Source organism: Pezoporus flaviventris, unplaced genomic scaffold, assembly GCF_033815535.1.
Source record: "Pezoporus flaviventris isolate CSIRO_AGI_PZ_B2104156 unplaced genomic scaffold, CSIRO_AGI_Pfla_v1 ptg000036l, whole genome shotgun sequence".
Classification (NCBI taxonomy): Eukaryota; Metazoa; Chordata; class Aves; order Psittaciformes; family Psittacidae; genus Pezoporus; species Pezoporus flaviventris.
Genome location: NW_026892584.1, coordinates 12,294,178 through 12,318,437, shown reverse-complemented (window position 1 = coordinate 12,318,437; position 24,260 = coordinate 12,294,178). Strand labels below are relative to the sequence as shown.

Genomic DNA, 24,260 nt, shown 5'->3' with positions numbered 1-24,260 from the left:
GCTTATATTGTGATAAAAATCATTTTATTGCCACCCTAATATGTGTTTTAATACTCACGCTAAAGGAGTGACATTGATTTATATTTCAAAAATTCATAGAATTAACTACAACGACCATGAGCACCACAACTTCAGGATCACCCACACCAAAGCCTATAACCAGCACTTCTGTATCACCACCACCGGTACCTACATCCCTAGTGACATCCTCCACGTCTAGAGTCACTGAAAAAGAATCAACCACCAAAACCACCACATCAAGACCCACACCCTCAGGAATCCCTCAGCATAGCACCGCAGTCGTAATGGAAACATCGAGCCACGAGACCGTGTCCACTGGGACAGGGAGCCCCTCAAGCACATCACCTACAACCACCATAAGCACCACAACTCCAGGATCACCCACGCCACAGCCTACAACAAGCAGTACTGTATCACCACCACTGGTGCCTACAACCTCTGTGACAGCCACCACATCTGAAATCACTGAATCAGAATTGACCACCAAAACCACCATATCAAGCCCCACACCCTCAGGACCTCCTCCCACCACTACCACAGAGGTAACAGAGACATCTGGTCCTTTGACAACAACTGCAGCTAGCAGTACATCAGCAAGATCAACTGTTACCACCATCACAAGTTCAGGATCACCCACGCCAGAGCCTACAAGTAGCACTACTGTATCACCACCACCCTTATCAACAACCCCAGTGACAGCCACCACATCTGGTGTCACTGAAATAGGATTGACCGCCAAGACTACCATATCAAGCCCAACACCCTCAGGACCTCCTGCCCCCACTACCACAGTGGTAACAGAGACATCTAGTCCTTTGACACCAACTGCAGCTAGCAGTATGTTAACAAGATCACCTGTTACCACCACCGCAACTCCAGGATCACCCACACCAGAGCCTACTACAAGCACTACTGTATCACAGACACCGGTACCTACAATCTCTGTGACAGCCACCACTTCTGGAGTCACTGAAACAGGATTGACTACCAAAACCACCACATCAGTCCCCACACCCTCAGGAACCCCTCAACACAGCACCACAATCGTAACTGAAACATCGAGCCACGAGACCACGTCCACCGGGACAGGGAGCCCCACAAGCACATCACCTACAACCACCATAAGCACCACAACTTCAGGATCACCCATGCCTGGGCCTATAACCAGCACTACTGTATCACCACCACTGGTACCTACAACCTCTGTGACGGCCACCACATCTGGAGTCACTGTAACAGAATGGACCACCAAAACCACCACATCAAGCCCCACACCCTCAGGAACCCCTCAACACAGCACCACAATTATAATGGCAACATTGAGCCATGAGACCACCTCCGCTGGGACGAGGAGCCCCACAAGCACATCACCTACAACCACCATAAGCACCACAATTCCAGGATCACCCATGCCAGAGCCTATAACTAGCACTACTGTATCACCACCGCCGGTATCAACAACCCCAGTGACAGCCACCACATCCAGTGTCTCTGAATCAGGACTGACCACCAAAACCACCATATCAAGACCCACACCTTCAGGACCTCCTATATCCACTACCACTACCACAGTGGTAACAGAGACATCTAGTCCTTTGACACCAACTGTAACTACCAGTACATCAGCAAGATCAACTGTTAGCACCATCACAATTTCAGGATCACCCATGGCTGAGCCTACAACTAGCACTACTGTATCACCTCCTCCGGTATCAGCAACGCCAGTGACAGCCACCACGTCTGCAGTCACTGGAACAGGATCGACCACCAAAACCACCACAGCAATACTCACACCATCAGGAACCCCTCAACCTACCACCACAATTGTAACAGAAACATCGAGCCATGAGACCACCTCCACTGGGACGGGGAGCCCCACAAGCACATCACCTACAACCACCATAAGCACCACAACTCCAGGATCACCCACACCAGAGCCTATAACCAGCACTACTGTATCACAACCCCTGGTATCAGTAACCCCAATGACAGCCATAACGTCTGGAGTCACTGAAACAGGATCGACCACCAAAAGCACCACATCAAGACCCACACCCTCAGGAACCCCTCGACACAGCACCACAATTGTAACGGAAACATCGAGCCATGAGACCATGTCCACTGGGACAGGGATCCCCACAAGCACATCACCTACAACCACCATAAGCACCACAACTCCAGGATCACCCACGCCACATCCTACAACCAGCACTACTGTATCACCACCACTGGTGCCTACAACCCCAGTGATAGCCACCACGTCTGGAGTCACTGAAACAGGATTGACCACCAAAACAACCATATCAAGACCCACACCTTCAGGACCTCCTATCTCCACTACCACAGTGGTAACAGAGACATCTAGTCCTTTGACACCAACTGTAACTACCAGTACATCAGCAAGATCAACTGTTAGCACCATCACAATTTCAGGATCACCCATGGCTGAGCCTACAACTAGCACTACTGTATCACCTCCTCCGGTATCAGCAACGCCAGTGACAGCCACCACGTCTGCAGTCACTGGAACAGGATCGACCACCAAAACCACCACAGCAATACTCACACCATCAGGAACCCCTCAACCTACCACCACAATTGTAACAGAAACATCGAGCCATGAGACCACCTCCACTGGGACGGGGAGCCCCACAAGCACATCACCTACAACCACCATAAGCACCACAACTCCAGGATCACCCACACCAGAGCCTATAACCAGCACTACTGTATCACAACCCCTGGTATCAGTAACCCCAATGACAGCCATAACGTCTGGAGTCACTGAAACAGGATCGACCACCAAAAGCACCACATCAAGACCCACACCCTCAGGAACCCCTCGACACAGCACCACAATTGTAACGGAAACATCGAGCCATGAGACCATGTCCACTGGGACAGGGATCCCCACAAGCACATCACCTACAACCACCATAAGCACCACAACTCCAGGATCACCCACGCCACATCCTACAACCAGCACTACTGTATCACCACCACTGGTGCCTACAACCCCAGTGATAGCCACCACGTCTGGAGTCACTGAAACAGGATTGACCACCAAAACAACCACATCAAGCCCCACACCCTCAGGACCTCCTCCCACCACTACCACAGTGGTAACAGAGACATCTGGTCCTTTGAAAACAATTGCAACTAGCAGTACATCAGCAAGATCAACTGTTACCACCATCACAAGTTCAGGATCACCCACGCCAGAGCCTACAAGTAGCACTACTGTATCACCACCACCCTTATCAACAACCCCAGTGACAGCCACCACATCTTATGTCACTGAAATGGGATTGACCGCCAAGACTACCATTTCAAGCCCAAAACCCTCAGGACCTCCTGCCCCCACTACCACAGTGGTAACAGAGACATCTAGTCCTTTGACACCAACTGCAACTAGCAGTATGTTAACAAGATCACCTGTTACCACCACCACAACTCCAGGATCACCCACACCAGAGCCTACTACAAGCACTACTGTATCACAGACACCGGTACCTACAATCTCTGTGACAGCCACCACATCTGGGGTCATTGAAACAGGATTGACCACCAAAACCACCGCATCAAGCCCTACACCCTCAGGAACCCCTCGCCACAGCACCACAATCATAACTGAAACATCAAGCCACGAGACCACGTCCACTGGGACAGGGAGCCCCACAAGCACATCACCTACAAGCACCATAAGCACCAAAACTTCAGGATCACCCATGCCTGAGCCTATAACCAGCACTACTGTATCACCTCCCCTGGTATCAGCAACCCCAATGACAGCCACCATGTCTGGAGTCACTGGAACAGGATTGACCACCAAAACCACCACATCAAGACCCACACCCTCAGGAACCCCTCAGCATAGCACCGCAATCGTAATGGAAACATCGAGCCACGAGACCGTGTCCACTGGGACAGGGAGCCCCTCAAGCACATCACCTACAACCACCATAAGCACCACAACTCCAGGATCACCCACGCCACAGCCTACAACAAGCACTACTGTATCACCACCACTGGTGCCTACAACCTCTGTGACAGCCACCACATCTGAAGTCACTGAATCAGAATTGACCACCAAAACCACCATATCAAGCCCCACACCCTCAAGACCTCCTCCCACCACTACCACAGTGGTAACAGAGACATCTGGTCCTTTGACAACAACTGCAACTAGCAGTACATCAGCAAGATCAACTGTTACCACCATCACAAGTTCAGGATCACCCACGCCAGAGCCTACAAGTAGCACTACTGTATCACCACCACCCTTATCAACAACCCCAGTGACAGCCACCACATCTGGTGTCACTGAAATAGGATTGACCGCCAAGACTACCATATCAAGCCCAACACCCTCAGGACTTCCTGCCCCCACTACCACAGTGGTAACAGAGATATCTCGTCCTTTGACACCAACTGCAACTAGCAGTATGTTAACAAGATCACCTGTTACCACCACCACAACTCCAGGATCACCCACACCAGAGCCTACTACAAGCACTACTGTATCACAGACACCGGTACCTACAATCTCTGTGACAGCCACCACGTCTGGAGTCACTGAAACAGGATTGACCACCAAACCCACCACATCAAGCCCTACACCCTCAGGAACCCCTCGCCACAGCACCACAATCGTAACTGTAACATCGAGCCACGAGACCACGTCCACTGGGACAGGGAGCCCTACAAGCACATCACCTACAAGCACCATAAGCACCAAAACTTCAGAATCACCCATGCCTGAGCCTATAACCAGCACTACTGTATCACCTCCCCTGGTACCTACAACCTCTGTGACAGCCACCACGTCTGGAGTCACTGAATCAGGATTGACCACCAAAACCACCACATCAAGCCCCACACCCTCAGGACCTCCTCCCGCCACTACCACAGTGGTAACAGAGACATCTGGTCCTTTGACAACAACTGCAACTAGCAGTACATCAGCAAGATCAACTGTTACCACCATCACAAGTTCAGGATCACCCACGCCAGAGCCTACAAGTAGCACTACTGTATCACCACCACCCTTATCAACAACCCCAGTGACAGCCACCACATCTGGTGTCACTGAAATAGGATTGACCGCCAAGACTACCATATCAAGCCCAACACCCTCAGGACCTCCTGCCCCCACTACCACAGTGGTAACAGAGACATCTCGTCCTTTGACACCAACTGCAACTAGCAGTATGTTAACAAGATCACCTGTTACCACCACCACAACTCCAGGATCACCCACACCAGAGCCTACTACAAGCACTACTGTATCACAGACACCGGTACCTACAACCTCTGTGACAGCCACCACGTCTGGAGTCATTGAAACAGGATTGACCACCAAAACTGCCACATCAAGCCCCACACCCTCAGGAACCCCTCGCCACAGCACCACAATCGTAACTGAAACATCAAGCCACGAGACCACGTCCACTGGGACAGGGAGCCCCACAAGCACATCACCTACAAGCACCATAAGCACCAAAACTTCAGAATCACCCATGCCTGAGCCTATAACCAGCACTACTGTATCACCTCCCCTGGTACCTACAACCTCTGTGACGGCCACCACGTCTGGAGTCACTGAAACAGGATTGATTACCAAAACCACCACATCAAGCCCCACACCCTCAGGAACCCCTCAGCATAGCACCGCAGTCATAATGGAAACATCGAGCCACGAGACCGTGTCCACTGGGACAGGGAGCCCCTCAAGCACATCACCTACAACCACCATAAGCACCACAACTCCAGGATCACCCACGCCACAGCCTACAACAAGCACTACTGTATCACCACCACTGGTGCCTACAACCTCTGTGACAGCCACCACATCTGAAGTCACTGAATCAGAATTGACCACCAAAACCACCATATCAAGCCCCACACCCTCGGGACCTCCTCCCACCACTACCACAGAGGTAACAGAGACATCTGGTCCTTTGACAACAACTGCAACTAGCAGTACATCAGCAAGATCAACTGTTACCACCATCACAAGTTCAGGATCACCCACGCCAGAGCCTACAAGTAGCACTACTGTATCACCACCACCCTTATCAACAACCCCAGTGACAGCCACCACATCTTATGTCACTGAAATAGGATTGACCGCCAAGACTACCATATCAAGCCCAACACCCTCAGGACCTCCTGCCCCCACTACCACAGTGGTAACAGAGACATCTAGTCCTTTGACACCAACTGCAACTAGCAGTATGTTAACAAGATCACCTGTTACCACCACCACAACTCCAGGATCACCCACACCAGAGCGTACTACAAGCACTACCATATCACAGACACCGGTACCTACAATCTCTGTGACAGCCACCACTTCTGGAGTCACTGAAACAGGATCGACCACCAAAACCACCACATCAGGACCCACACACTCAGGAACCCCTCGCCACAGCACCACAATCGTAACTGAAACATCGAGCCATGAGACCATGTCCACTGGGACAGGAAGCCCCACAAGCACATCACCTACAACTACCATAAGCACCACAACTTCAGGATCACCCATGCCTGAGCCTATAACCAGCACTACTGTATCACCACCACTGGTACCTACAACCTCTGTGACAGCCACCACATCTGTAGTCACTGAATCAGGATTGACCACCAAAACCACTACACCAAGCCCCACACCCTCAGGAACCCCTCAACGCAGCACCACAATTGTAACGGAAACCTCGAGCCACGACACCACGTCCACTGGGACAGGGAACCCCACAAGCACATCACCTACAAACACCATAAGCACCACAACTTCAGGATCACCCATGCCTGAGCCTACAACAAGCACTACTGTGTCACCTCCCTTGGTATCAGCAACTCCAGTGACAGCCACCATGTCTGGAGTCACTGGAACAGGATCAACCACCAAAACCACCACAGCAAGACCCACACCATCAGGAACCCCTCAACACATCACCACAATTGTAATAGAAACATCGAGCCATGAGACCATGTCCACTGGGACAGGGAGCCCCACAAGCACATCACCTACAACCACCATAAGCACCACAAGTCCAGGATCACCCATGCCAGAGCCTACAACAAGCACTACTGTATCACCACCCCCAGTATCAACAACCCCAGTGACAGCCACCACGTCTGGAGTCACTGAAACAGGATTGACCACCAAAACCACTACACCAAGCCTCACACCTTCAGGAACCACTCAACACAGCACCACAATTGTAACGGAAACATCGAGCCACAAGACCACGTCCACTGGGACAGGGAGCCCGACGAGAACATCACCTACAACCACCGTAAGCACCACAACTCCAGGATCACCTACGCCACAGCCTACAACCAGCACTACTGTATCACCACCACTGGTATCAACAACCCCAGTGATAGCCACCACATCTGGCGTCTCTGAAACTGGTTCGACCACCCAAAAAACCATATCAAGCCCCACACCTTCAGGACCTCCTCCCGCCCCTACCACAGTGGTAACAGAGACTTCTGGTCCTTTGACAACAACTGCAACTAGCAGTACATTAACAAGATCAGCTGTTACCACCATCACAAGTTCAGAATCACCCATGCCAGAGCCTTCAACCAGCACTACTGTATCATCACCTCCGGTATCAGCAACCCCAGTGACAGCCACCACGTCTGGAGTCCCTGAAACAGGATTGACCACCAAAAGTACCACTTCAGGCCCCACAACTTCCGAACTGTTTCCCTTCAGCACCCCGACAGTAACAGGAACTGGTAGCCCCCTGTCAAGCACTGCAGTTTACGCTACTTTAGTAAGATCTACTGCTATCAACACAGCAACAACTGTGGGGCTATCTTCTGCAAAGCCTACAGCCAGCATTACTGTACCTCAGTCATCCGTATCAAGTCCCATGTCAGTCACCACCTCTGGTACAACTCCAACAGAGTCTTTTACCATGACTTCAGGAACTACCTCTAGTAATTTTACCACAATCACTGCAACCACCACCACCTCTGGAATTCTTTCCTCTGGCTCAACTAGTATGTCTGTTCCAATTGCTACCTCAAGTGCAGTCACCATTCCAGGAAGCTCTACATACAGTACAGTTACTAAATTCAGTGCTTCGAGTTCAACTCTAAGTCTACCACCAAGCACTCCTGGAAAAAATTGTTCTATTTTACCTAACGAATCTTACGCGGTGAGTAGATTTCTGCTGTGGATGGAGACTAACCACGTAATTTCTATGTTAATAACATATAGAGAATGTATTAATCTGGAAAGAAGAACAAGTTTTAATCCATTCTATTTATTTTTTTTTTTTTTTTGTGTATCAGCATGATTTCCAATGATATTCAGTTTGATAGCTTGTATACTGCTATTAGTTCTTCAAGTATAGTTTTAAAAAGATTTTTCAGGGACGTAGGTAACAGTTCTGTGTTCCTATTTAGGATAGCTTTGATGAAGAGGTAAACAAGAGCAAAGTGGTGCTAAACTATCTTTTTTATTTCTGCTTTTGAATAAGTCTAGAGTGGGTAAAAGTTGTTTATGTGTTTACAGTGCAGCCCAACAAGGAACCAGAGGGCTGAAGTAGTCTGTGTTTAGAATGAGTCATACTGGGTCATAATCTGGTTTCAGGAGAGTACTATGAAACAGATCAGCGCATTCAAATGCTAATGACATTTGACTCAGGGTTCTGAGGTTTTTCGAACCCTCCACTTCTGACACAGACAAGCTAATGTCTTGTACATTTTTAAAGCCTCCTCACAGCTTAGATGTTTATCAATTTGCTTAGTATACACTATTATACATGGCTGAAAAACTGGTAGAAGATAGACAAAATGCATACAATCACAATGCATGAATGTAATAACCTTAGGCATTACCTCCCAAATAATTGGTGTTCACTGTGTCTTTAGCTCTTAATCTGTTCAAGGCATTCACGGAAGGGGATTGCTTATATATTCATCATGGATCTGGATCAGTATCTTTCACTGATACTGGCTTAGAAAGGGAGTCTAGATGATGAAATTATATCAGACATTTAACTTTTAGATACCCGAAACTAAAAAAGGCAATTCCCACTTGAGGTTACTGGTTTGACTTTTATAAGTAACGCTTTTCAATCAGCAGCTCTCAGTAGTGCTAGTTCATCCTGCAGGCCTTTGTACTGCCTGCTGCACTTCCCATTTTCAGACTTCTGGTGGGAAAAAAATTGTCAATAAAAATATGACATTTTAAATACTGCAAAAGATTTTCAGGCATAACTGCTGGTAATTTGACCATAAGGTTTCTCTCCCTCTTCCATCAAATACTCTCTTTCCAAACACAGCCAGGTGAATCATGGTGGCTCTGCAACTGCACTAAGGCTATATGCATAGAAGATGATGTAATCCAGGTGGTTCCCATAATCTGTAATCCACCTCCTAAACCTACATGTGCCAATGGGCTTTCTCCTGTACAAGTCATTGATGAGGAAGGATGCTGTTGGCACTGGGAATGTGATTGTAAGTATATACTTTGTTGAATATTTTGTCATTGTCTGTGGCAACAATGCTAGTGTCAAGAGCAACAGTGTTTTTTTTATTAGGGGATAAGTATCACACAAGGTTGTGGCCCTCAGACTTCTAGTGTTGGACTATTTGCAGTGCTTCAATGATTCTTTTTAGCTACTGAGGGCTTTTACTTATATGCCGTAATTTCTATATAATTATTGTGTTAGGAGAAGTAATTGGTCTCCCAAGGCAGGATGTAAATATCCAGATGCCGACATCTATCTAAAGGCTAGAAGCCTACATATACTTGGGAGTGTTGTTTGATGAGAGGCTCAGCACAATGTGCACTTGCAGCCCAGAAAGCCAACCGTATCCTGGCCTGCATCAAATGACACCTACAAGAAGGCAGGAGAGGGATTTTTTATAAAAGCAGGTAGTGATAAGAAAAAGGGGAATGGCTTTAAACTGAAAGAGGATAGATTCAAATTAGATATTAGGAAGAAGTTCTTCACTGTGAAGGTGGTGAGGCACTAGAACGGGTTGCCCAGAAAAGCTGTGGCTGCCCCATCCCTGGACGTGTTCAAGGCCAGGTTGGACAGGTCTTTGAGCAACCTGATATAGTGGAAGGTGTCCCTGCCTGTGGCAGGAGGGTTGGAACTAGATGAACTTAGTCAGGCTATCTGTAAAGGTATGTCTAGGATGAAGTTAATCCTATTCTCCATTGTCAGAAATGTCAGATGAACTGTGCCCTGAAAATGCCTGTTTTCCTCTATTATTTATGTGTTCTAGATAACGAGCTCATGCATTGACATACACACTTTAAAAATGCTTAAAGTTACATGAGATGAATCCCTACAGATTTTGTTTGTAGTCTGGCCTAATTCTGTATGTTGCCATAAGGAGCTAACCTAGCTGTATGTTTCTGTAGGCTACTGCATTGGCTGGGGAGACCCGCATTACATGACTTTCGATGGACTGTACTACAGCTATCAAGGGAATTGTACATACGTCCTTGTGGAAGAGATTGATAAGAAAGTTGACAACTTTGGTGTTTACATTGATAACTACAATTGTGATGTACGGGATGTAGTCTCCTGTCCTCGAACACTCATTGTGAGACATGAGACTCAGGAAGTGCGCATAGCAACAGTCAAACAAAATACTCTGCAAGTAGAGGTATTGGAAAATGCTACGTTTGATTTCTTGGTTAAAATAATAGTGTAACATCAACTTGATAATTATGTACACAATGTCAGGGGAAAAAATTAAAATCAAATCTGTGTTTCAGAATTAATACTAGCTTGGACTTTTCCACAAAGCAAAATAACAAATGTTGAATGGGAGGTTATAACATAAATTAGACATAAGATTTAAAGCAGTGGCCTTAAGCATTTTTTTAAAGTGAAATTACTAGCTTTGATTGATGTCAATGTTTTCATTTTGCAGAATAGGGGCTATTATGTGTTTATTTAATTGATAAACATGATGTCCCAGTTTTGAGCCTTCAAAATTGGATAAGAAGTGTTTGGGTTTGTGGTTTTGGGGGTTTGGTTAGTTTAGTTTTTTACATTACTGTGTGGGAATATTACAAGTTAGGTTGCAGGATGTTGTTGAAAATTTGCAACATTTAGACCATTTTTTTTCTGTAAAGCAAAGCAAACTACCTTTGCTGAGTAAAAGCAGTCGTGTTAGTTCCATAGGTATATGACTACTGTATTTAAATAAATAATACAGATTTTGGCTTATTTCTTTCATTTGATTTTCCTACAACCATGTTCCCTTTTTGCCCAGAAAGTTAAAACTGTGCCCACTAGGAATTTAGAAGGATTTCATATTGCACTTTCATAGGGTGTCCTTGATGTCATAGTCACTCTAATAAATCTGTTGAGTGTTAGAGTTCAGCTGGTTTAAACTCTGTATTTTAGCCTAGTTTATCAGTGGCTGACAGGCCTTTTTTTTTTGGCTGAGGGAGGAGAAGTTTGGCTTTCCAGTAACATAAAAGGAAACACAGGGGCAGTTGCTGCAAACTAAAAGCATCTTATTTGCTTTTACTTTCTGTCTCCCATGCAAAATAATGAATAGTCAATTGTTTTCTGAAGTCAAAATAAATATATGTCTCTTTTCTCTTTATTTATTAGGTGACAGTAAACAAACAGGAAGTGGCTTTGCCTTATAAAAAATTTGGTGTGAGTATCTATGAATCAGGCATAAATCGTGTAGTGGAAATTCCTGAACTAAAAATGAATGTGACCTACAATGGCTTGTCCTTTTCTATCAGAATGCCCTACAGCCTGTTTGGCAACAACACTCATGGACAGTGTGGTAAGGCTTACTCTTGTAGTTTTTGTACTCTCACAAAACCATAAACAGGGAAATGACAGCCTTGCCACAAAGATGAATGGAATTTGATAACAAATCTGTGCACAAATTCTTTCTCCCTTTACCAATTTTAGGTACTTGCAATAACAATACGGCAGATGACTGCATGTTGCCAAATGGAAACATTGCAGAAAATTGTGAAGTTATGGCAGATCACTGGCAAGTTATTGATCCCTCCAAACCACAATGCTCTCCAGGCCTAATTCCTACAAAAGCACCTAACACAACTCCAACGCCTTGCAAAGACTCTTCCATCTGCGAGCTTCTTTTGGGAAGGTAGACATTCCTTTGGGATTTATAAGCCTTTGATCTTCAAATTAAGTGGCAATTTTAAGATTCATTTATCCATAGGAAGTCTTTCTAACTATTACTCCATTTCTCATAGCTTTCTGGGTTGCCCCCATTCCTTTTACTGTTCCTGGATGTCATTCTTTGCTGATAGTTTGCTTCCAACTGTCTGGCTTCTACATAAACCTTTCTTATGTTCTCACATTCTTCTATATCTCTGACCTGCACTGTTCTATGCTCTTGTCTTTTCCCATGCTTAATTAGCAGAAAACAGAGTGCAACTGAAAAGAGAGATCTTCATTTTTAGAATGTTGTGTCAGGAATTGAAAAGAAACCCAAATAAACAAAATCTCTTTAGAGATTTTAGAACTAGTTTTAAAAAAGTAGTTCATGGTTGTTGTGGTTTAAGCCCAGCTGGTAACTCAGAACCATCCAGCTGCTCGCTCACTTGCCCCTTTCCTTCCCCCCAGCTACCAGCGGGATGGGGAGGAGAATCGAAAGAATTTAAATCCCATGGGTTGAGATAAGAACAGTCCAGTAACTAAGGTATTATACAAAACTACTACCACCAATAATAATACTAATAATAATAGAAATAACAAGGGGAGAGAATATAAAAGGGGAAAGGAAAAAACCCAATCAATACAAGTGATGCACAATGCAATTGCTAACCACCCTCCAACCAATACCCAGCCTGACCCGAGCAGTGATATGGGCCTCCTGGGTAACTCCCCTAAGTTTATATACTGGGCATGGTGTGCTGTGGTATGGAATACCCCTTTGGCTAGTTTGGGTCAGGTGTCCTGTCTCTGCTTCCTCCCGGCTTCTTGTGCCCCTCCTCGCTGTCAGAGCATGAGACTGAACAGTCCTTGATCGAGGTAAGCATTACTTAGCAACAACTAAAAACATTGGTGTGTTATCAGCATTGTTCTTAGACTAAAGTTGAAAACACAGCACTGCACCAGCTACTAAGAAGGAGAAAGATAACTGTTACAGCAGAACCCAGGACAATAGTTATGTTTGATAATATTCATGGGCAGAAAATATTGGTGCCTGGTTGTTTTGTAGGTGAGGGGAGGATACATTGCAAGGGGAAGATATGTTGCAAGGTTAAAATCTAGACAAGTGTTCCTAGTAAAAATCTCTCCATAATATAGTCCTTGCTCGTATCTCCTGAAGTACCACATATGCCACATCATAACCTGTTAAGCATCTTGAAGAATTCAGTAACTATTCAGTAACTAATAATGATAAATGTATATGTTTCTAGTGTGTTTGAGCCGTGCCATGGCCGTGTCCAGCCTGAAAAGTACTATTCAGCCTGTGTTTTTGATAGTTGCGTACTTCCCAACTTAGACCTGGAATGCTCAAGTCTGCAGATCTATGCTGCCACCTGTGCTGATCAAAGTGTATGCATTGACTGGAGAAGTCATACAAATGGTGTTTGCTGTAAGTATTTGGCTGTTTGTCCAGACTATTACAGAAGCTTATATGGAACTATTTTGGCAATAATGTCCTAAGAGTAAGTTATACTGTATTCCGAGCAATGAAGACACCAGTAAATCACAACAGCTGCTTTTCTTAACTAATTTTACAGATTACATTTTTATCAGTGGAAATGATAAATGATCCTGCAAAAATATACATCAATTGACTGTGCCAGAAACACCTGTATCGATAGATACTTCTTTGTGCATGGGCAGTTTTGTGTTTTGCAGGCATCAGTAGATCACTCTGTATTTAGTTACATATGCATTCATTTTCAGCTGTAGTAAGATGAGGACACACGGTATGAATACACTCCCCTTTGAGAACTTGTGCAAAAGAGAATAAAATTATGAAAAAAAAAGATACATATGGAAATGAGTATTCAGTGTTGAAGTTCTTGACATAAAGTCATGGGACTTTTATATGAAAATTGTCACTGAATTCTTCCTCCTTTTTATTCTCCCATTCCAGCTTATACATGCCCCTCAGATAAAGAATACAGAGCATGTGGTCCTATTAAAGAGATAACCTGCAAATCAAGGTAAATAATTCCATGTTATAGTTCATACAAGTAGCTGTCCAGTCATATTTAATGCATAGGTAGATAAATCAACCTCCTGTTATGTCTTAAATTGACTGTCAAATCTGGTACCATTGTTCTCTTCATCCTAACTGAGAGTGCATGTACTGTTTATATTGTTTGGCTATACCAAACATGAACACTGACAGTATCTAAATCGCAAATATGCATATTCTTTGCCACTGTATCTTCAGTGAAAGATTATTTAGCATAATCCTCCTCTGCATGTCTATGATAGTAATGGCGTTCCTCTGAAATTTTGTCTCATATAGCCAGCAAAATGAAACTTCAACTAAGCAAGTGGAAGGCTGTTTCTGTCCTAATGGAACAATGCTGTATGACTCTGGTGTGGATGTCTGTGTAAAAACATGTGGTGAGTTTTACTGCTTCACTTGGATGCATGTTTGTTTCCTCTTTGTTGTTTCCTTTTGATGTATACAGCATAGATCTGACTGTATGCAGTACTCATCCAACATATAGTAGAGATATCTACTGTTGTATCAGTGGTAATTGAAATTTATTTTGATATTTTCACAGGCTGTGTTGGAGTGGATAAGATACCAAGAGAGGTATGCTGCCATATGCTTTTGTATTTCAAATAGAGGCAGAGCTTGGGGAGAGAAAAGTGGTCTCTACTTGTGCAGTCTTGTTTTGTGGTCTCCCAAATTTTCATTCCTGTTTTTACTTCTGTTCTTTTTAATTGGCAATCATGCAATCACTCACTTTATTTTTTTTAATGACAGTTTGGGGAAAAGTTTACAGTAGACTGTCAGGACTGTATTTGCCTGGAAGGTGGAAATGGCATTGTATGTAAGCCTCATGAATGTGCCAAACAAAATAAGACCACTTGTGATGGAGAAGGCCTCCATGAAGTCAGTGAAGTCAATCCTGATGACTCCTGCTGCCCCATTATCACATGCAGTGAGTTTACACTTTTGTTTTCATTCTTCCTGTACCTTTTAGGGTGAGAAAGATAAAAAGAACTGGACTAGTTTAGCACCAGAGACTTGCAGCAGGGAGTCATAAAATAGTATCTTTCTTCATGCTTTTTAAAATCAGCTTGCCCAGTGTTAGGGAAAATACATTTTAATATTGCAATGGCTCAGGATAACTGAATTTAAAATTATGGGACTCAGCTAAATCTATAGTTCTCAAGTTCAGCACCACATTTTATTCACGTGAAATGCAGATAGATTACTGAATTCTATGTGGGTTTTCATTTTGCAGCAATTACTTACAACATTGGAGATAACAGTTGTCCACTAATTCTCTGCAAAGAATTGTTAGTGCTTGTAATTACATAGTAGAAAAATTTTCACAAACTAGTGCCTGGATTCACTAAGAAAAATGTGTTCTCTTTCTGAAATTTGTTTCTTTGGAGAAGATTGAGACTGTTGCTTATCAATAGGAAGTCTATCCTAAATGCTTTATTAGATGTCTGTTTCTTGTAGCTGTGATTTAGTGTACTTTCTGGCTTACTCCTTTTTTTTTCAGAATGCAATACAAGCTTGTGCACAACTAATGCCCCCAGGTGTACACTGGGATTTGAAGTTCATTCTCACATTCCCAGGGGTCAATGCTGTCCTGTGTACCAGTGTGGTAAGTCTCTTGGAAATATATTAACAATGATTAGCAGTATATATTGAATAATTTAGTATCACACTTAGTAAGCCTGTATACAGTAGCCTGTTGAAAGAGGTAACAAACAGTCAGATTCTACAAATTAGTTACTATTAACATTAGTTACTACTGCTGTGGTTATGCTGAAAACCTACAAAATCAGATACAGCTCATGTGGCTCAAATTCAAGTTTCTTTGTTGTAAGTACATATCAGAACAACTACAGAATTAACTGGAATTGTGGTTTCAGTTTAATCTAAGAAAATGTCCTGCCAGGCACCCCCAGTAGAAGACAGCTTTACAAAATCTGCTTTGCTCTTGGTAATTGAAACAAGGATTTACTTGTACCTGTTAAATGTGCATTCTTGGCTACTAACTGGACTGAGTAGAATGGGCTAAATCTTCCTTTCAAACATGCGGTATTAGTTCTTGTATTCATGTAAGTCATATCTGCTACCAGAAATGGACAAACAATGTATTTGACCATATGCATTGTGATTCATTGTGGAAGGAATGAGTTTAACTAGAGCGGGGTGAAGAGGTTTGGTTTTTTTTTCACCTCTGTATAACCACCTATCTCCTTGATTGTTAACAGTTTCCAAGAAGGTTTGTGTACATCAGAATGCTGAATTCTTGGTAAGTTCCTATTTCAACAGTCTTCTGAAAATGGTTTAAATACCAGTTAGTATACTTTATCAGAAGTATTATGAGGAGGTTTATCTAGTACAATCAAATATTTTAGCAATTTTCAAATGTCTATCAGGAGTCCATCAGTTTTACAAAGCCTAAATCTTTTCTGTAAAGGTTGCTGTGTATAAGAGACTGAAAAGCTGTTTGTATGTCAGTAGCAGAGAGATTTGCATTTAGAGTTAAGTGTACATGCATTTTAAAAAATCAGCTGACGTCTTATGATGTCAGCACATTGTTGCAATTTTAAGACTCTGCTTTCAAAAATTATAATATCTGTAAATAAGTATTATTCTAAACAGACTTAGATTCCTAATAAAGTATGTTTGGTCTAGTAATTTATTTATTGCAGATATTTTTATGACACCTGTTCTTTAGATATCTGAGTTTATAATTGCTATATAGGACTTCAGTAAAGATACATGCTAAATTAAATCCAATATTTAAAATGTTGTCTCATAAATGTCCAACCAAATAGCTATCCAATAGTTGCTATGATTGTTTTGTTTTCTATTGATTAGTTTACTGATTTTTTAGAAATTAAGAAATGTCTGTCACACATGTCATGTCTGATTAATATATGAACCTTTTTGTCTTCAAATTTATAGCCTAATTCCTCAGTCTTTGTTGATAAGTGTCAGAATTGTTTCTGCACTAATGAAGTTAACGTCAGCACTCAACTGAATATCATCTCATGTGAACATATTCCATGCAACACAGATTGCAAACCAGTAAGTGACAAACTTCAAACAAACAAACAAAAAGCCAAAATACCCATGTATGTGAAAAGGAGTTTGATCCATGAGACGTATAAGCAAAGGACAAGGAGCAGAAATCCAGAGTCCAACTCCAGCATGGATACCAACTGTTCTTGAGCAGTCTATTACATGAAGCTTGACTGTGTAACTTACAGTATTCAGTTCATATTGAACTAGCTGGGAAATTTCTGTAGAGCACATAGTAGAGTTGTATTTAATTATTAGGCATATTTATTTTAGTGCTTTAATTTATTCCACCTATAGCCTGCTTTTATTACTTGTCTTCCATTGCGTTGGAACACTGAAAGGTACGCAAAAGCACAAATCTATAGTGCACTTCAAAGCATAATCAATTAATGTGTTAGTATGTTTTCATTTATTTCTCTGAAATATATCTATCATAGTACTTTCATTTTTAATTAATTTTAATATTTAGGGATATGAACATCAACCAGTGGAAGGTGAATGTTGTGGAAGATGTGTGCAGACTAAGTGTATTATACAAACAGCAAACAATTCTGACCTCATCTTGAGTGTAAGTATGCTCTACATCTTCTTTACCAAATTTGTAAAGTTCCCCCTTTCAGAGAGGGAACATCTCCTTTTCAGAGATAAGGCTTAGTATAAGTTTGCACCTAAAAGGTCATAGGCTCACCTAAAGCAAAGCCTATCTGCATTTTTTTGGCTTGAAAAAAGGACTTTTATAATCGAATTTTCTGGAAGGCTCTTCCTGGAATAACAAATCTAATACCATTGGAAAGATTTTTCTTGCAATGTCTGGAAGCTTGGGCTTTTCTATATTATGTAATTTCTGTGTGTTGAAAAACACTATTAAAGCCTGAATATGAAACCGTTTTATTGCCCTGTAGGGTGAAAGTTTAGGATTGTTCTTAATTACCATATTTAGTTTAGCTTTCCCTAGGCAAAATCCATTGCCATAGATTATTCTGTTAATAACTCTGATGTACTCTACATACTTTAGAGGGATTTTTCTTTTGCAAGGGAAATCACATGTAAACATGACTATTCTTTCCATATATGGCATACTGCAATGCATATAAGCTGTTAACCTAAAATAATTAAAATGGCTGTTAAGTGGATGTTAAGCTAAAATAATTGACTGGGGAACAATGAGGAGAGTCATTGTCAGAGGGCAGGAAAATTTCTGACTGAGCTCCCTTCAGCTTTCGTTATTACATTTTGTATTTCACTTGCAGCCTGGAGAGTTTGAAAATGATCCTAACAACAACTGCACCATTTATAGCTGTGTAAATATCCAGAACCATCTTCTCTCTTCTAAATCTGAGATAACCTGCCCAGCGTTCAATGAAGACAGCTGCAAACCCGTAAGTAAATATGGAAAACTTACTCTCTACTCAATGTATAGATTACTTCAGTTTACTTCAGCCACTTAACTATCAACAAAAGTCCAATAAAGCTCTGATGACCTTTCACCAAAGTCTGTCCGTCCCAAAGGCAAAAGTTTTGCTCCATCCATGCACAGACCTATACAGTGTATGAAGTAAGATATCTGGGTGATAGTTCATGGCTTGTAGCTGGCAGCAGTCTCTCAGCAGCCAAAATACTGTTCAGCACTTAGATACAAAGTCCTTGCTGACTGCTTTGTGTGGGGCTCTGCAAAACATTTTTTTGGAATTTTTTCTGAGGAAAAATTGCATGATGTTAACTGTAGACTTCCTTCAAAGCATTATCTCAATTTTCACAGTCCTTTGTAAATGGATATATTTCAAGTCTAGAAGAGATCATTATCTTTTTTATCAGAACAATCCTTCAGTTTTTGCTGGTTATTTCCAGCCATTGAGGAATCACTCTATTCAGTATTGGCCTAAAAGCTGCTTTAATAAAGGGAAAGAAAATAATCTTATTTTTCCTGTTTCTTTGTCTTTTAGGGAACTATTGCATTCTTACCTAATGGTTGTTGCAAAACCTGTAAGTATTCCAGTGTACCTGAATCAATAATACAGAGAATGAATTTTTTTTTATATCAATCCGTTTCCCAGCCATAAAGGCTGATATGTTTGTATTCAAATAGATTATATTTGTGTTTGTTATTCCAAGCATTCCCTGTCCATGTCTCTAGGAAAGTTGAAACGGAAGCAGAAAGACCACTAAAGACAATTTGAGTGCGCTAGTGAAGTCCAGCAATTGTTGAACTGCAAGGAACTTCTGGAGCTGTTTCACTGAAAGTATTTTCTAATCTTTGCCTGTAGGTATACCCCTGGATAGTCCTACACCGTGTTCTGTCCGTCAAAGGAAAGACTTTATCCTCTATAAGGGCTGTCGTTCTGTGGACAGAGTTGTCATGACTGAATGTGAAGGAACATGTGGAACCTTCTCGCTGTAAGTAAACTGATCAGACAATGGGATTTGAATTCTGCTGGCACTGAGCTTCTTTATATAAAAAGAACAATAAATAGTTAGACTGCAGAGTGCTAGAGGACTTGAAACTATCGGCTCCCCAGAGAAACTGTCATTTGCTGCCTATCACTGAATATGCCACAGGGCACCTCACAGGGGAGAAAACTGATCTTTAGTCTCAGATTAAACCCCTATTAGCTAGGTGGTTTACCAGTATTTTGAAATACCTTATCATCTTAGAGTCTTGCTCTGGTTGCCTCTGCACCAGTACAAGAAAAAGATGACTTTTGACACAGTTTATAGACTGATACTGACAGATTCTGCCACTTAGGAAAGGTGCTTGGGAAGCTGATGACCACAAGGCTTCAAAAAAATACTTTGCTGTAAGATAGGAACAGAAAGAGCTGCTGCTTCCTCTTCCTGTTAACACTGCTGGGTATGGGACATGCACTTTGATTCACACAATGCAATTGTAGCCCTTGTAGCCAATTGATTGATGTGATGCCATTGTAGATGGCATTGTAGCCACTTGTCTATGCAGTATTTTTACTCAGGTCAGGGCTTTGTCTGCCCTTAATTATTCATCTGGTGTATTTAAAATCCATCAGGGCTGGAATGATGAGAGGAATTTAAGGAAGCTGAGCTCCTAGAACTTACTGGGTTATTAGGACTTCAATGCTAATTGTTTTTCCAGAAGAAAAGAAAAATCGCAGCAAATGCAATGAATTTTATAAGCATACTGTTATAAACATTGTTCTGTCAGATGAGTTTAGCACTTTCATTAGCCACAGCTGTGGCTCTTCTATATATTATTCCAAACTTCTCACAGTAGTTCCATATTTAATTTCACCCTCTTCTTTATATGCTGGCTCTGACACAGAGTAATGTTGCCATTTTCATGTTAACAGATATTCTGCTGAGGCCAATTTTCTGGACCACAGCTGTTCCTGCTGCAGGGAATCAAGGACTACCATGAAGGAAGTGAAACTGAAATGTCCCTCTGGGAGTTCAATTTCACACAAGTATATATATGTGGAAAGCTGCAGCTGTCAAGACACTGAATGCAGCAACTCACAGTCCAGTGAGCTGCAGACCACAGAAGAAAATGACGAGGCAAGCACTGTAGACCGTATCAAGAGGGCCATCAGCTTAACATCAAAATGAACAGGAAAAAAACTAGCAGCATTCAACTAAAAGGGTTATGCACCATTCTCATCTTCCTTGACAACTTTTGAACTTTACTTTTCCCAGTTACTGTATCCTGTTTGTTCTCTGATTATTTTTAACAGTGCTGTATTTATTTGTGCACAAAATAAGAACACAGATTTGTATTCTTCCAAGTGCACAGCCTGTTGGTTCCTTATATAATCAGCTTATTTCCTTTGAATAATTAAAAGCACATTTCAAAAAACACGGATTTTGTACTTACTCACATGCTGTCTTGATGAGCCTGAGTTTTAAAAGGGAAGAAAAGTTCTTTTTCAGTTGTAGGAAGTCAACGGACATATTTCTTAAACTTTTGGGGTATCTATTTCTCGCTCTTTAAAAAATGAAGTATCAGAAGGTACTGTCTGGAGGACCCAGTGCGTAAGCAAGGGCAGAAATTGATGTTGCCAGAACAAAACCAAATATGAAGAATGATCATGAAGTGATTCAAATGACTCAGAGAAACTCGGAAAACTTTGAAAAAAGTTTAGCACCAGATCTTATTTTAGCAGGGCTGTCTCAGTTCATCACAGTTATATATTTTCACTAAGAAAGTGGTCCCTCAGCTTCAGAATATGAAGTTCATTCACAGTGCTTGATGGATGTATAGATAGTACTGTAGTAAGAGCTCTCCAAATTCCAAATGCTTATAAAACATTGGAATGCCCATCTCTGAGCTAGTTATCACAAGCTTCCTTTACAGGAAACTGAGAGAAATAGTCATTTCTGGCATTCATTTGCCTCACAACAAAGGACATATCTGAAAGAGGTCAAATGAATTACATTCTGAAGTGCCTGTTTTTCTGATCTTACTGTAAGGGAGCTGAAGGAGATCAGCTGAGATACTGGCATCTCTTGACTTACCGGAAGTACAATGAGGGTAATCCACACCTTCTGCTGAGTGTGAAAATGCTTTTGGTATTATTTTGTCTCTTTTAATGAACACAAATTGTGCTTTACCCTTCTAAGAACTTAAAGTAACATTAAGATTCAACATTAAGTAATGTTGAGCCACAGCCAATCTGAATACAAGCAACCTTGCTACCTATCACCATTTTGTGCTACTATTAGTCCTGCCAAATGTGATGCAACTTAGAATGCAGACACTAGTAGGAATGCACAGAAAATGAAACTACTGAAGTTTTGCATCTTTAGAATATTAAGATTAGAGAGCTGATTTCTGTGAAGCTTAAAATTATATAGGTAGATTAAGAAGTTCCATCAGTTTACAAAGCAAGCTCCAGTACTAATGAAGCCTGGTTTCTGCTTCAGTACAAGATTCTAAGGATTTCTGTCTCTAGGTTTATCGTGAAATGTGACTGGGACTTTTCTCCTGGGGCATTTACCAGGTCATTCTCCTTTCTGGATTCTTTGTCACATCTAACAGTTTCTGTGCTGACACTATAGCCATTAGTTTTCTGGAGTGGTTTGAAAAAAATACTTTTCTCAAAATCTGTTGACATTAACCACCTCTGAGATCTTCATTTTAGCAGTTAAATTTAGCTGAGGTCAGCAAATCTGAGGTCAGCAAATAGCTTCTGGAGACAAACAGGTACAAAGTGTGATCAAATCTACCTTGTTTCCTATGAAAATGAGATAAAACATTCCAAATCAGTAGTGGCATTTTACTGCACGCTGTATTTACGCTGAAGACTGAAATCTCCCTTGCTTCAATTTTTTCATTTGTTCTGCAAATGTTCTGGTCTCTTTCTGTGCCTTCTAGTGATGGGCATACTACTTCTAAATAAGGAAGTTAAAAGGTATTGTACAAAAGTCAGTAAGGCTGCAGATTTTGGCTACGCCACTGCAGGGCAGTCTATGGCCAAGAATTGAAAATTATTTCAGACACAGAAAAAGCAAGCTGCTTCCAGAAGGGAGTTTGTACTTCAACTAGAGGGGTTTACCTCTGAGAGGAATGTATGCTGGTATTCCCCACCCAGCCACTTATATGCTTTCAGTAAGCACTGAAAACAATTTATTCTGACAGGAATTTAGATGCATGCACAGGATGGTATTCCTTTCAGTGCTCTGGATTATATCAGTGCCTTCAGTTTTGGTGCTATGTCAGTGCTGCCCATAAACAGGCTCCCAAGCTGGTTTTGTCACAGAATTCTTACCTACAAATGCTTGGTAGTTCCAGGTCAAACTGTACATGTCAAACCTCCACCCCTTTCTGTACTCTTAGTCACGGTTCAGATTGTACCTGTATTTCCATTGGAACTGGATGACTAAGTAGAACAAATTTATCTTTTTCCATCAGAGAAATCCACAAATAGTCTTTTGGAGAGAAAGGAAGAAAAGAAGCTTTAATTGTGTGTCCCTACAAAGACAGTAATAGTGGCAGTGAGCAATACTTTTGCTCCTTAAACAGCCCTCGTGGAAGTAAACAGAGACTTGACCTACCTGATCCCATGGAGCATTTTGTTTCTTAAGCAAGAGCTGTTGTGTCTGTAGGTCACAAGCAGAGATTCATCTGGAAAACCAAAGAGATGAACTGAAGAAATTTCTCACAAGGCTATGTTAGCCCTTTAGGGCCTCAGAGGAGATGGTAGAACCTTCTTACCCTATTATCTCCTAGGCAGGACCTACTGCAAAGGGTGCTGGCAGCTTCATAAAATGCATTGGTTCTGGAAGGGAATGGGCTTGACTCCCTCTGTCCTCCAAGAATTATTCCATTCCCCAGGAATTTTCTTGTCTTCTGGAGTCTTGCAAGAAGGAAGCAGTAGCAAGAGCCATAGCAGAGTTCAGATGAGTGGCAGAGTGGCTAATACACTGTCATGTCTCCATACGCAAATCATATGTTCATCTCCTCTAAGACTTTCTGTCTAGCCTTTCACTTTCATTGGTGGCAAAGGGTTTCTTTTGGGTTTGTTTCTTTTTCTTCATCACCAGTTAGCAGAGAAGCAAGGGAGTCTTGGGAGGCAAGTGGGACTTCCAGCCACACAGCCTTTGAAGGCACTAAAAGCCAAGGTAATAGCTCTTGCTCTCCAAGAGCTGCTTGATTTGGCCTCACTTTGTTGCATTGTCCATAAGGAAGAGATGAGCAGAGTTCCTCTAAGCATGGTGTGTGAACACGTTCCTGAGGCTCTCAAAGAAGTACTTGAACCTGGTTGGACATCATGGTGAATGAAGCAAAACAAAACAAATCGTGGCCTTATTGCTGTTCTCCCTAAGGTAACGAAGGGCAGATACCAACAGGCTGAAATTCCCAAGTACAGGCTGAAGCTGGTATTCACCTGTAGCATAATTATTGCCTTGGTTGCCAGCAGTTGTGATTTTGAGTCCTTGACTCAGGTGCAGGCTCCTCAAAATGCAGCTGGAAGCTCAAGCAAATGCTTCCTAGGCAGCTGCAGGCTTACAGGAAGCCCCTCACAGTACAGAGC

At 42.3% G+C, this 24,260-nt stretch overlaps 1 protein-coding gene across 1 annotated transcript in view; it reads left to right on the top strand.

Moving 5' to 3' along the window:
• Positions 1–21,012, top strand: part of MUC2 (mucin 2, oligomeric mucus/gel-forming) — a 52,192-nt gene extending 31,180 nt beyond the window's left edge. Inside the window, exons 33-50 of the mRNA XM_061464245.1 lie at positions 100–8,198; positions 9,330–9,504; positions 10,421–10,668; positions 11,631–11,814; positions 11,946–12,147; positions 13,430–13,608; positions 14,119–14,188; positions 14,500–14,600; positions 14,765–14,796; positions 14,971–15,148; positions 15,722–15,826; positions 16,443–16,483; positions 17,143–17,265; positions 17,729–17,827; positions 18,510–18,638; positions 19,203–19,242; positions 19,524–19,653; positions 20,580–21,012. Coding sequence (XP_061320229.1) covers positions 100–8,198; positions 9,330–9,504; positions 10,421–10,668; positions 11,631–11,814; positions 11,946–12,147; positions 13,430–13,608; positions 14,119–14,188; positions 14,500–14,600; positions 14,765–14,796; positions 14,971–15,148; positions 15,722–15,826; positions 16,443–16,483; positions 17,143–17,265; positions 17,729–17,827; positions 18,510–18,638; positions 19,203–19,242; positions 19,524–19,653; positions 20,580–20,835 — 10,391 coding nt within the window. The 3' untranslated portion in view covers positions 20,836–21,012. The remainder of the gene's footprint in view (positions 1–99; positions 8,199–9,329; positions 9,505–10,420; positions 10,669–11,630; positions 11,815–11,945; positions 12,148–13,429; positions 13,609–14,118; positions 14,189–14,499; positions 14,601–14,764; positions 14,797–14,970; positions 15,149–15,721; positions 15,827–16,442; positions 16,484–17,142; positions 17,266–17,728; positions 17,828–18,509; positions 18,639–19,202; positions 19,243–19,523; positions 19,654–20,579) is intronic.
• Positions 21,013–24,260: the final 3,248 nt, after the last annotated feature.